This window comes from Telmatherina bonti (genome assembly GCF_933228915.1).
Source record: "Telmatherina bonti genome assembly, chromosome: 3".
NCBI classification, from domain to species: domain Eukaryota; kingdom Metazoa; phylum Chordata; class Actinopteri; order Atheriniformes; family Telmatherinidae; genus Telmatherina; species Telmatherina bonti.
The window spans coordinates 2195379-2207705 of NC_136621.1; the positions used below are offsets into that span (position 1 = coordinate 2195379).

Sequence of the window (12327 nt, forward strand, 5' to 3'; positions counted from 1 at the left end):
CCCCTCGGACTTACTTTAGGATGGGTGATCATTGCAAGCAGCTCTACGGTCCCTGTGATGGAAGGGTCAGTGGTGACTTCCAAAGACTTCCTGTCTGAATGAAACTGGGACAAAAGAAGAAGAAAACCAGGGGAAAAGATGAGCCGACCTTCCTCTACCTCGAGTCTCGTTTGCTGATTTTAGTTTTCATGGTTTTCATTTTAAACCAGAGCTGCAGAGTGTGTGCAGTCGTCACGATGAAGCCAACGCGGTCGCATCACTGAAGGGACGCCTGACACACAGCGTTGCCGACTGCCATCAAACCCGCAGTTCATGTTAGCACATGGTAGACGGAGCGTACTCGCATCCCACCACGAGTCTCGAAGACAAAGCCAGACTTCCACCGGGTTAATGTTCTACAAGACGGCAGGAACAGAAAGTGCCGTTCAGATCATCTGATGGAAATTCCTGGACTTTTCCACGTGGCGGCAGTGGAAAAACGTTGGGACGTAACTTTTATCGTATATCCGGAGCGCTACTTCAAAAGGATGAAATCATCAGTCTGGTCTGAGTCAGGAGGGAGGATCTCTGGGGTCTAGACGCGTGTCGGCGCTCTGAGGGGGTTATCCGTACAGACACACACACACCTGTCCGTACAGACACACACACCTGTCCGTACAGACACACACACACCTGTCCGTACAGACACACACACCTGTCCGTACAGACACACACACCTGTCCGTACAGACACACACACCTGTCCGTACAGACACACACACCTGTCCGTACAGACACACACACCTGTCCGTACAGACACACACACCTGTATGTACAGACACACACACCTGTCCGTACAGACACACACACCTGTCCGTACAGACACACACACCTGTCCGTACAGACACACACACACCTGTATGTAGACACACACACCTGTATGTACAGACACACACACCTGTATGTACAGACACACACACCTGTATGTACAGACACACACACCTGTCCGTACAGACACACACACACCTGTATGTACAGACACACACACCTGTATGTACAGACACACACACCTGTCCGTACAGACACACACACCTGTCCGTACAGACACACACACCTGTCCGTACAGACACACACACCTGTCCGTACAGACACACACACACCTGTCCGTACAGACACACACACCTGTCCGTACAGACACACACACACCTGTCCGTACAGACACACACACACCTGTCCGTACAGACACACACACCTGTCCGTACAGACACACACACCTGTATGTACAGACACACACACCTGTCCGTACAGACACACGCACACCTGTATGTACAGACACACACACCTGTATGTACAGACACACACACCTGTCCGTACAGACACACGCACACCTGTATGTACAGACACACACACCTGTATGTACAGACACACACACACCTGTCCGTACAGACACACACACACCTGTCCGTACAGACACACACACACCTGTCCGTACAGACACACACACCTGTCCGTACAGACACACACACCTGTCCGTACAGACACACGCACACCTGTATGTACAGACACACACACCTGTATGTACAGACACACACACCTGTATGTACAGACACACACACCTGTCCGTACAGACACACGCACACCTGTATGTACAGACACACACACCTGTATGTACAGACACACACACCTGTCCGTACAGACACACACACCTGTCCGTACAGACACACACACCTGTATGTACAGACACACACACCTGTCCGGACTCATGCTCGCTATACGTTTTGTCAGGTGTGGAACATGCGACAGACAGGTGACTGTTAGTAACCGGAAAGTCGTAGTTTTGCGACTTTGTTTTGCCGCAGGGCTAACTCTTCACACACTTGGTTTTTATTTCCTGGTGTTCATCAGTGCTCTTCCAGCTTTTAAAGCTTACCTTCGACACGAAGCAGGTAATTTCCTCTCCGACCTGATAGCTGCTCATTTTCTCCTTTGCTGTGGCGGGTTTGAAGCAAACGTTTTTATCCAGTTTACTGGAAAAAGAACAGAAATGAGAAGAATGTATTGGAGTGGAATGAAAACATAAAACCATTCAGCTACAGGTTGGATCCAGTTTTAAAACCATGACGGTGATAATTACATGTGCTGATCATATCATAAGAATATCATGAAAAAATTGATTTATTCCGGTGATTCCAATCAGAAAGTGAAGCTTGTGTAACGATGGCGTTCATTCCTCGCAGACTGACGGACGATAAAAACTGACACGGAAAACCCCAGAAAATGTGAATAATGTGGTAAAGTTGAAGACACCTTTAATCAGATCAACTCAGAGCAGGACACCTGCCGCCTGCCGCCGGACACCTGCCGCCGGACACCTGACGCCGGACACCTGCCGCCGGACACCTGCCGCCGGACACCTGCCGCCGGACACCTGCCGCCGGACACCTGACGCATACCGCCGGACGCCTGCCGCCGGACGCCTGCCGCCGGACACCTGACGCATACCGCCGGACGCCTGCCGCCGGACGCCTGCTGCCTGACGCCGGACGCATACCGCCGGACGCCTGCCGCCGGACACCTGACGCCGGACGCATACCGCCGGACGCCTGCCGCCGGACACCTGACGCCGGACGCATACCGCCGGACGCATACCGCCGGACGCCTACCGCCGGACGCCTGCCGCCGGACGCCTGCCGCCGGACGCATACCGCCGGACGCATACCGCCGGTCGCATACCGCCGGACGCCTGACGCCTGCCGCCGGCCGGACGCATACCGCCGGACGCATACCGCCGGACGCCTGCCGCCGGACGCATGCCGCCGGACGCCTGCCGCCGGACGCATGCCGCCGGACGCCTGCCGCCGGACGCCTGCCGCCGGACGCCTGCCGCCGGACGCATGCCGCCGGACGCATGCCGCCGGACGCATGCCGCCGGACGCATGCCGCCGGACGCCTGCCGCCGGCCGGACGCCCACCTGACGCATACCGCCGGACACCTGACGCCGGACGCATACCGCCGGACGCATGCCGCCGGACGCATGCCGCCGGACACCTGCCGCCGGACACCTGCCGCCGGACACCTGCCGCCGGACACCTGCCGCCGGACGCCTGCCGCAGGACACCTGACGCCTGCCGCCGGACACCTGCCGCCGGACACCTGCCGCCGGACACCTGCCGCCGGACGCCTGCCGCAGGACACCTGACGCCTGCCGCCGGACACCTGCCGCCGGACACCTGCCGCCGGACACCTGCCGCCGGACACCTGACGCCGGACACCTGACGCCGGACACCTGACGCCGGACGCCTGACGCCGGACGCCTGCCGCAGGACACCTGACGCCTGACGCCGGACGCCTGCCGCCGGACACCTGCCGCCGGACACCTGCCGCCGGACACCTGACGCCGGACACCTGACGCCGGACGCCTGACGCCGGACACCTGCCGCCGGACACCTGACGCCGGACACCTGACGCCGGACGCCTGACGCCGGACGCCTGCCGCAGGACACCTGACGCCTGACGCCGGACGCCTGCCGCCGGACACCTGCCGCCGGACACCTGCCGCCGGACACCTGACGCCGGACACCTGACGCCGGACACCTGCCGCCGGACACCTGCCGCCGGACACCTGCCGCCGGACACCTGACGCCGGACACCTGACGCCGGACACCTGACGCCGGACGCCTGACGCCGGACGCCTGCCGCAGGACACCTGACGCCTGACGCCGGACGCCTGCCGCCGGACACCTGCCGCCGGACACCTGCCGCCGGACACCTGACGCCGGACACCTGACGCCGGACACCTGACGCCGGACACCTGACGCCGGACGCCTGACGCCGGACGCCTGCCGCAGGACACCTGACGCCTGACGCCGGACGCCTGCCGCAGGACACCTGACGCCTGCCGCCGGACACCTGCCGCCGGACACCTGACGCATACCGCCGGACGCCTGCCGCCGGACGCCTGCCGCCGGACACCTGACGCATACCGCCGGACGCCTGCCGCCGGACGCCTGCTGCCTGACGCCGGACGCATACCGCCGGACGCCTGCCGCCGGACACCTGATGCCGGACGCATACCGCCGGACGCTTGACGCCGGACGCTTGACGCCGGACGCCTACCGCCGGACGCCTACCGCCGGACGCCTACCGCCGGACGCCTGCCGCCGGACGCCTGCCGCCGGACGCATACCGCCGGACGCATACCGCCGGACGCCTGACGCCTGCCGCCGGCCGGACGCATACCGCCGGACGCATACCGCCGGACGCCTGACGCCTGCCGCCTGCCGCCGGCCGGACGCATACCGCCGGACGCATACCGCCGGACGCCTGCCGCCGGACGCATGCCGCCGGACGCATGCCGCCGGACGCATGCCGCCGGACGCCTGCCGCCGGCCGGACGCCCACCTGACGCATACCGCCGGACACCTGACGCCGGACGCATACCGCCGGACGCCTGCCGCCGGACGCATACCGCCGGACGCCTGCCGCCGGACGCATACCGCCGGACGCATGCCGCCGGACGCATGCCGCCGGACGCATGCCGCCGGACGCCCACCTGACGCATACCGCCGGACGCCCACCTGACGCATACCGCCGGACGCCTGCCGCCGGACGCCTGCCGCCGGACACCTGCCGCCGGACGCCTGCCGCCGGACGCCTGCCGCCGGCCGGACGCCCACCGGACGCATGCCGCCGGACGCATACCGCCGGACACCTACCGCCGGACGCCCACCTGACGCATACCGCCGGACGCCTGCCGCCGGACGCCTGCCGCCGGACACCTGCCGCCGGACGCCTGCCGCCGGACGCCTGCCGCCGGCCGGACGCCCACCGGACGCATGCCGCCGGACGCATACCGCCGGACACCTGCCGCCGGACGCCCACCGGACGCATACCGCCGGCCGGACGCTTACCTGGGGACGAGGGTGAGCTCAGGGATGGTGTAGGTGAACTTGGGATGAGAGAAAGGCAGAAACCTGCGGGAGGAACAGTCCAGATGAACGTCAGGCGGAAAGCAACGGATCGGGAGCAGCTGATTAAACGTCGCCGTGCTGACCTGTGGCTGGAGGCCTCTCGTCCTCCGATGACCCTGGCGGTGACCACGCTCCCCACTTTGACTGAGGATGTGGGGAAGGAGCCCACGTGCACCCGGTCCATCTCCACCACCTCAGACACGTGCACGCTGCCCACGCTGCCGTCCTCCAGCTTCACCTGAATGCAGGTGGGCTTCACGCTCTGCACGCTGCCCTGCAGGATCTCCCCGAAGCAGTGACCCCTGGAGCCCGCCTGCTTCTCCGAGCTTGTCCGCTGGCGTTTCGCCGCTCCTTGTTGCCATGACACCAGAGGGAGCCCTTGCAGTTCTTTGCAGCTGGCTTCAACGACTTCCACTGCGAAGGTCATGCCCTCCTTCAGCTTCTCCGACTCGGAGAGGACGACGTGGTTCAGGTGGCTGCAGGTGTGGATCACAGCCAGCTGGGCCGTGTCCTTCAGCGAGACGACGGTAAAGTCGGCCTCAGTGTGCTGCACTGCCGCCGTGTACTTCCACCCTGCAGTCAGCTGTGAACGGAGAATTTATGACACTGAGGTTCGGTTTCACAGCGAGAGCAGCGGCAGAGCTCGGATCAGGACAACTTACCGGTTTCTTCGGTCCCACCAGTTTGGGAAGCAGAGACACGTGGACACATGTGGTCAGGATGTTGACATGGAGAATGACCGCCGTTACTTTCTGACCTGCGGTCAGACTGACACCTGAAAACAGGAACGGAGCAGAGTAAATGGAAAGAACTCCATACTGACACGGTAGCAAAGCAAACCTTAAAATCCTTTGCTGTGATGTCTACATGGTCCGCCTTCACACAGCCTGGCTGGAGGCAACTCCATCCCGGAGGTGCAGGTTCAGCCGACAGCTCATTTCTCCGACGGCGTGTCGTAAAGGTGCTGCTGCGAGCAGCGTTTCCTTTGCACAACGCTCCGTGATACGGTGCGTGGTGTGCAGATGGGTGACGCTCGTCGGGAAATGCGACGGGGTCTGAAAGGTTTGTCTCTCTGCGTGGCGACAAACTCCGCCGGCTTCCAGTCCAGCACAGAAGTGACTTTTAGATTCCTTTATTTGTTTTGGAGCGTCTGAAAGCCTGATGGCACCGTGCTGCCTCTGAGCGCTTCGCTCCGCCAGGCGGTGGCCCCGGACGGTCCCTGATCTAACCTAAAGGCTGGAGGAGACGGAACCTTTGCAGCCCTGGTTTCCACTCTGGAGTATTATTCCAGTAGAACCCGTCCAAGACGAGACAGAACAACATACATGTGGCATCAACCGGACCCGGCGGGCTGAGGCTGCAGCCACAGAGCGGCTTTTCATGCAGGATGAGGAGAGGGTTACACGAGGAAGGATGTTTCTGCAAACCGCCTGTCAGCCTGGCTGAGTTCAGCTCCCCGCTGCAGTAGGATGGGACACCTCGGCGTGTGGTCCGGGTGGCTTCACGTGTTCTTGGTGTGTGTGAAGAACTTCAGAGGCGATGGCGGTAAAATGTCAAACTGACGTTGACAAGAAATAAACATTGAAGGTGATGTTGGGGAGCTAGCTTTTCTTCCCTCCACCACCGAGGTGATGTTTTTACGACGTTTGTCTGTCCGTATTCCAGATAACTCCTAAAGTTCTGGACACATTTCAGTTAAATTTTCAGGACTTGTTGGAAACGTGAAAAGAAAGAACTGGTTTAATTCTGGTGGCGATCCGGATCACCGTTTGGATCCAGGAACCTTTAAACACCATGGCGGAGGTTTACGCTTTACGAGTGTTTTTTTATTCGCAGCTTTTTCCACCAACGATTTTCTCTTTCTCGGCTGTTTAGCAGGAGGAGGCAAATAAACCGAGCCGGGTCGGGAAATCCTTCCTGCATTTTCTCAGCCATGTTTTCCTTCCGAGTTTCTTCTTCACTACTTTGTATTTTCATCCTAACATACTGTTTATATGCAGGGTGTGGCTATCAGGTATGCGCTGCTGGAGGGGGAGGAGGGGAGCCGGGAGAAGAAGCTACGAAATATAAGAAATGAACAACTCCATTTGGGTCGGAACGTTTGGATTGGTCAGAGATTTTACAGATTTACAGTAAACTGAGGGGTCTAACTACATTTCTTATTGATCATGATTACAGAATGTATAGACTACTATCAGGACGAGGAACCGCTTCACCCAGAGGAACATGTCTCTGAGCAGGAGAACCTGCTGGAGCTTTAAGCTAAACGATGAGATTCCAGATTGAGGCGTCGTTTCTGCTCGACGCGGCGGCGGAACAAGAAGTTTGGTGCTAAATGCAACTAAAACCAGACAGACGTGGAGGAAACTGTTACACCACCCTTGTTTTCCCACATTTCATGTTGCTTTTCTTTGTCTGCTACAACTAGAAGTACTTTTGTTTGGAACACAAATCACCTTTTCCATGACTGCATGCTAAAACTTCTTTCTGAAGGAAAATGAATTAAAAAGCTTGCTTTGAATTATTCATGTTCCAGGCCATGAGGACAGGAAACACAGATAGTTCGGTAATGGGAAGTTCAGGTGTTTTCTGAGACTCGGCTCTTCAGACTCGCCTCCTTTGGACAAATCATCTCACAGAAGGCGTCTCGTTGTGACTAGAGCCAGCCGGTATTATCGCCAATAATCAGGATTAAATTGATCATCAGAAATTATCAATATCAGTTTTTACTTTACCAACAACATTTACACAAACTGCTAAATCTAATCAAAGCTTTAAAGGAACAGGTGAACACAGAGCGACACACTCCAGCAGGTAAAGTCCCGCCTACAACCAACCAGCTCCTTCTCCAACAACAAGGCGCCGACCCCGCTTCACAGTTAGTTAGCTTAACTCCTGGTAACCAGCTAACTACCCGCCTCATCTCGACGGTTCCGACACGAACGTTAACGATGCAGAAGTCATGGGACATGCTGTCAGTACTGACCTGTTGTGTGATGCTTGGTGGCGATGACGCTCGCATCCAGCAGGTCATCGGACTTTAACGCGGCGCCGCCGTCCTTCACAGAATCCACCGTCAGCTTCAGCTTCTGTCCGACAGACAGAGCGGCGAGCCGCCTGCCAACCTCACCGCTGCCTGCAGACACACGCACAGACAAGCTACTGGCGTGTTGCTAACGTGATGCTGGCGTGTTGCTGGCGTGATACTGGCGTGTTGCTGGCGTGTTGCTGGCATGTTGCTGGCGTGATACTGGTGTGTTACTAGCGTGATGCTGGCATGTTACCGGCGTGATGCTGGCGTGTTACTGCCGTGATGCTGGCGTGATGCTGGCGTGTTGCCGGCATGATGCTAGCGTGTTGCCGGCATGATGCTAGCGTGTTGCCGGTGTGTTGCCGGCATGATGCTGTCGTGTTGCTGGCCTGTTGCTGGCGTGATGCCGGCGTGATGCTGGCGTGATGCCGGCGTGTTGCTGGCATGATGCCGGCATGTTGCTGGCGTGATGCTGGCGTGTTGCTGGCGGGATACTGGCGTGTTGCTGGCTGGATACTGGCGTGTTACTGGCGTGATACTGGCAAGTTGCTAGCGTGTTGCCGGTGTGTTGCCGGCATGATGCTGGCGTGTTGCTGGCGTGATGCTGGCGTGTTGCTGGCATGATGCCGGCATGATGCCGGCATGTTGCTGGCGTGTTGCCGGCGTGATGCTGGCGTGTTGCTGGCATGATACTGGTGTGTTGCTGGCGTGACACTGGCGTGATACTGGCGTGTTACTAGCGTGATGCTGGCGTGTTACCGGCGTGATGCTGGCGTGTTACCGGCGTGATGCTGGCGTGTTACCGGCGTGATGCTGGCGTGTTGCTGGCGTGATGCTGGCGTGATGCTGGCATGTTACTGGCGTGTTACTGGCACGTTGCTGGCGTGTTGCTGGCGTGATGCTGGCGTGTTGCTGGCATGATACTGGTGTGTTGCTGGTGTGACACTGGCGTGATACTGGCATGTTACTAGCGTGATGCTGGCGTGTTGCCGGCGTGATTCTGGCGTGTTGCCGGCGTGATGCTGGCGTGTTGCTGGCATGATACTGGCGTGTTGCTGGCATGATACTGGCGTGATACTGGCGTGTTACTAGCGTGATGCTGGCGTGATGCTGGCGTGTTGCCGGCGTGTTGCCGGCGTGTTGCTGGCGGGATACTGGCGTGTTGCTGGCGTGATACTGGCGTGCTGCTGGCGTGTTACTGGCGTGTTACTGGCGTAACACTGGCGTGACGCTGGCGTAATACTGGCGTGTTGCTGACAAGTTGCTGGCGTGTTACTGGCGTAATACTGGCGTGTTGCTGGCATGATACTGGCGTGATACTGGCGTGTTACTAGCGTGATGCTGGCGTGTTGCTGGCGTGTTGCCGGCGTGTTGCCGGCGTGTTGCCGGCGTGTTGCTGGCGGGATACTGGCGGGATACTGGCGGGATACTGGCGTGTTGCTGGCGTGATACTGGCGTGCTGCTGGCGTGTTACTGGCGTGTTACTGGCGTAACACTGGCGTGACGCTGGCGTAATACTGGCGTGTTGCTGACAAGTTGCTGGCGTGTTACTGGCGTAATACTGGCGTGTTGCTGGCATGTTGCTGGCGTGTTACTGGCGTGTTACTGGCGTGATGCTGGCGTGATGCTGGTGTGTTGCTGGCGTGTTGCTGGCGTGTTGCTGGCGTTGCCGGCATGATGCTAGCGTGATACTGGCGTGTTACTGGCATGTTGCTGCTGTCGTGTTGCTGGCGTGATACTGGCGTGTTACTGGCGTGATGCTGACGTGTTGCCGGCATGATGCTAGCGTGTTGCCGGTGTGTTGCCGGCATGATGCTGGCGTGTTGCCGGCATGATGCCGGCATGATGCCGGCGTGATGCAGGCGTGTTGCTGGCGTGATGCTGGCGTGATGCTGGCGTGTTGCTGGCGTGTTGCTGGCTGGATACTGGCGTGTTACTGGCGTAATATTGGCCTGATACTGGCAAGTTGCTGGCGTGATACTGGCGTGCTGCTGGCATGTTGCTGGCGTGTTACTGGCGTGTTGCTGGCGTGATACTGGTGTGTTGCTGGTGTGACACTGGAGTGATACTGGCGTGTTACTAGCGTGATGCTGGCGTGTTGCCGGCGTGATGCTGGCGTGTTGCCGGCGTGATGCTGGCGTGTTGCCGGCGTGATACTGTCGTGCTGCTGGCATGTTGCTGGCGTGATGCTGGCGTGATACTGGCGTGTTGCTGCTGGCGTGTTGCTGGCATGATACTGGCGTGTTACTAGCGTGATGCTGGCGTGTTACCGGCGTGATGCTGGCGTGTTGCCGGCGGGATACTGGCGTGCTGCTGGCGTGATACTGTCGTGCTGCTGGCATGTTGCTGGCGTGATGCTGGCGTGTTACTGGCGTAATACTGGCGTGCTGCTGGAGTGATGCTGGCGTAATACTGGCGTGTTGCTGGCAAGTTGCTGGCGTGTTACTGGCGTGTTGCTGGCATGTTGCTGGCATGTTGCTGGCGTGATACTGGCGTGATACTGGCGTGATGCTGGCGTGATGCTGGCGTGATGCTGGCGTGATGCTGGCGTGTTGCTGGCGTGATGCTGGCGTGATGCTGGCGTGTTGCTGGCGTGATGCTGGCGTGTTGCTGGCGTGTTGCCGGCATGATGCTGGCGTGTTGCCGGCGTGTTGCTGGCGGGATACTGGCGTGTTGCTGGCGGGATACTGGCGTGTTGCTGGCGGGATACTGGCGTGTTGCTGGCGGGATACTGGCGTGTTGCTGGCGGGATACTGGCGTAATATTGGCGTGATACTGGCAAGTTGCTGGCGTGATACTGGCGTGCTGCTGGCGTGTTGCTGGCGTGATGCTGGCGTGATGCTGGCGTGTTACTAGCGTGTTGCTGGCGTGTTGCCGGCGTGATACTGGCGTGTTACAGCTGTCGTGATACTGGCGTGTTACTGGCGTGATGCTGGCGTGATGCTGGCAAGTTGCTGGCGTGATACTGGCGTGTTACTGGCGTGATGCTGGCGTGTTGCTGGCGTGTTGTTGGCATGATACTGGTGTGTTGCTGGTGTGACACTGGCGTGATACTGGCGTGTTACTAGCGTGATGCTGGCGTGTTACCGGCGTGTTGCCGGCGTGTTGCTGGCGGGATACTGGCGTGTTGCTGGCGTGTTACTGGCGTGTTGCTGGCGTGATACTGGCGTGATACTGGCGTGTTGCTGGCGTGATGCTGGCGTGATGCTGGCGTGATGCTGGCAAGTTGCTGGCGTGATGCTGGCGTGATGCTGGCGTGATGCTGGCGTGATGCTGGCGTGTTGCTGGCGTGATGCTGGCGTGATGCTGGCGTGTTGCTGGCGTGTTGCCGGCGTGTTGCCGGCGTGTTGCTGGCGTGATGCTGGCGTGATACTGGCGTGTTACTGGCGTGTTGCTGGCGTGATACTGGCGTGATACTGGCGTGTTGCCGGCGTGTTGCTGGCGGGATACTGGCGTGTTGCTGGCGGGATACTGGCGTGTTGCTGGCGGAATACTGGCGTGTTGCTGGCGGGATACTGGCGTGTCGCTGGCGGGAAACTGGCGTGTCGCTGGCGGGATACTGGCGTGTTGCTGGCGGGATACTGGCGTGTTGCTGGCGGGATACTGGCGTGTTGCTGGCGGGATACTGGCGTAATATTGGCGTGATATTGGCAAGTTGCTGGCGTGACACTGGCGTGCTGCTGGCGTGATGCTGGCGTGATGCTGGCGTGATGCTGGCGTGTTGCCGGCGTGTTGCTGGCGGGATACTGGCGTGTTGCTGGCAAGTTGCTGGCGTGATACTGGCGTGCTGCTGGCGTGTTGCTGGCGTGTTGCCGGCGTGATGCTGGCGTGTTACTGGCGTAATACTGGCGTGCTGCTGGCGTGATGCTAGCGTGTTGCTGGCGTGATGCTGGCGTGATGCTGGCGTGTTGCTGGCGTGATGCTGGCGTGTTGCTGGCGTGTTGCCGGCATGATGCTAGCGTGTTGCTGGCGTGTTGCCGGCATGATGCTAGCGTGTTGCTGGCGTGTTGCCGGCATGATGCTAGCGTGTTGCTGGCGTGTTGCCGGCATGATGCTGGCGTGTTGCTGGCGTGATACTGGCGTGTTGCTGGCGTGATACTGGCGTGTTGCTGCTGTCGTGTTACTGGCGTGATGCTGGCGTGTTGCCGGCATGATGCTGACGTGTTGCCGGCATGATGCTGGCGTGTTGCTGGCGTGATGCTGGCGTGTTGCTGGCTGGATACTGGCGTGTTACTGGCGTAATATTGGCCTGATACTGGCAAGTTGCTGGCGTGATACTGGCGTGTTACTGGCGTGTTACTGGCACGTTGCTGGCATGTTGCTGGTGTGACACTGGCGTGATACTGG

The 12327-nt window shown here is 59.4% G+C and overlaps 1 protein-coding gene across 4 annotated transcripts in view; it reads right to left on the reverse strand.

Moving 5' to 3' along the window:
* The window catches only part of pdcd11 (programmed cell death 11), a 33101-nt gene that overhangs the window by 8484 nt on the left and 12290 nt on the right, over positions 1–12327 (reverse strand). For all 4 annotated transcript variants that reach the window (XM_079264665.1, XM_079264663.1, XM_079264664.1 and 1 more), the window contains exons 18-23: positions 7936–8085; positions 5612–5724; positions 5033–5532; positions 4890–4952; positions 1909–2005; positions 15–104 (exon numbers count right to left, since the gene is read on the reverse strand). In XM_079264665.1, coding sequence (XP_079120791.1) covers positions 15–104; positions 1909–2005; positions 4890–4952; positions 5033–5532; positions 5612–5724; positions 7936–8085 — 1013 coding nt within the window. The remainder of the gene's footprint in view (positions 1–14; positions 105–1908; positions 2006–4889; positions 4953–5032; positions 5533–5611; positions 5725–7935; positions 8086–12327) is intronic.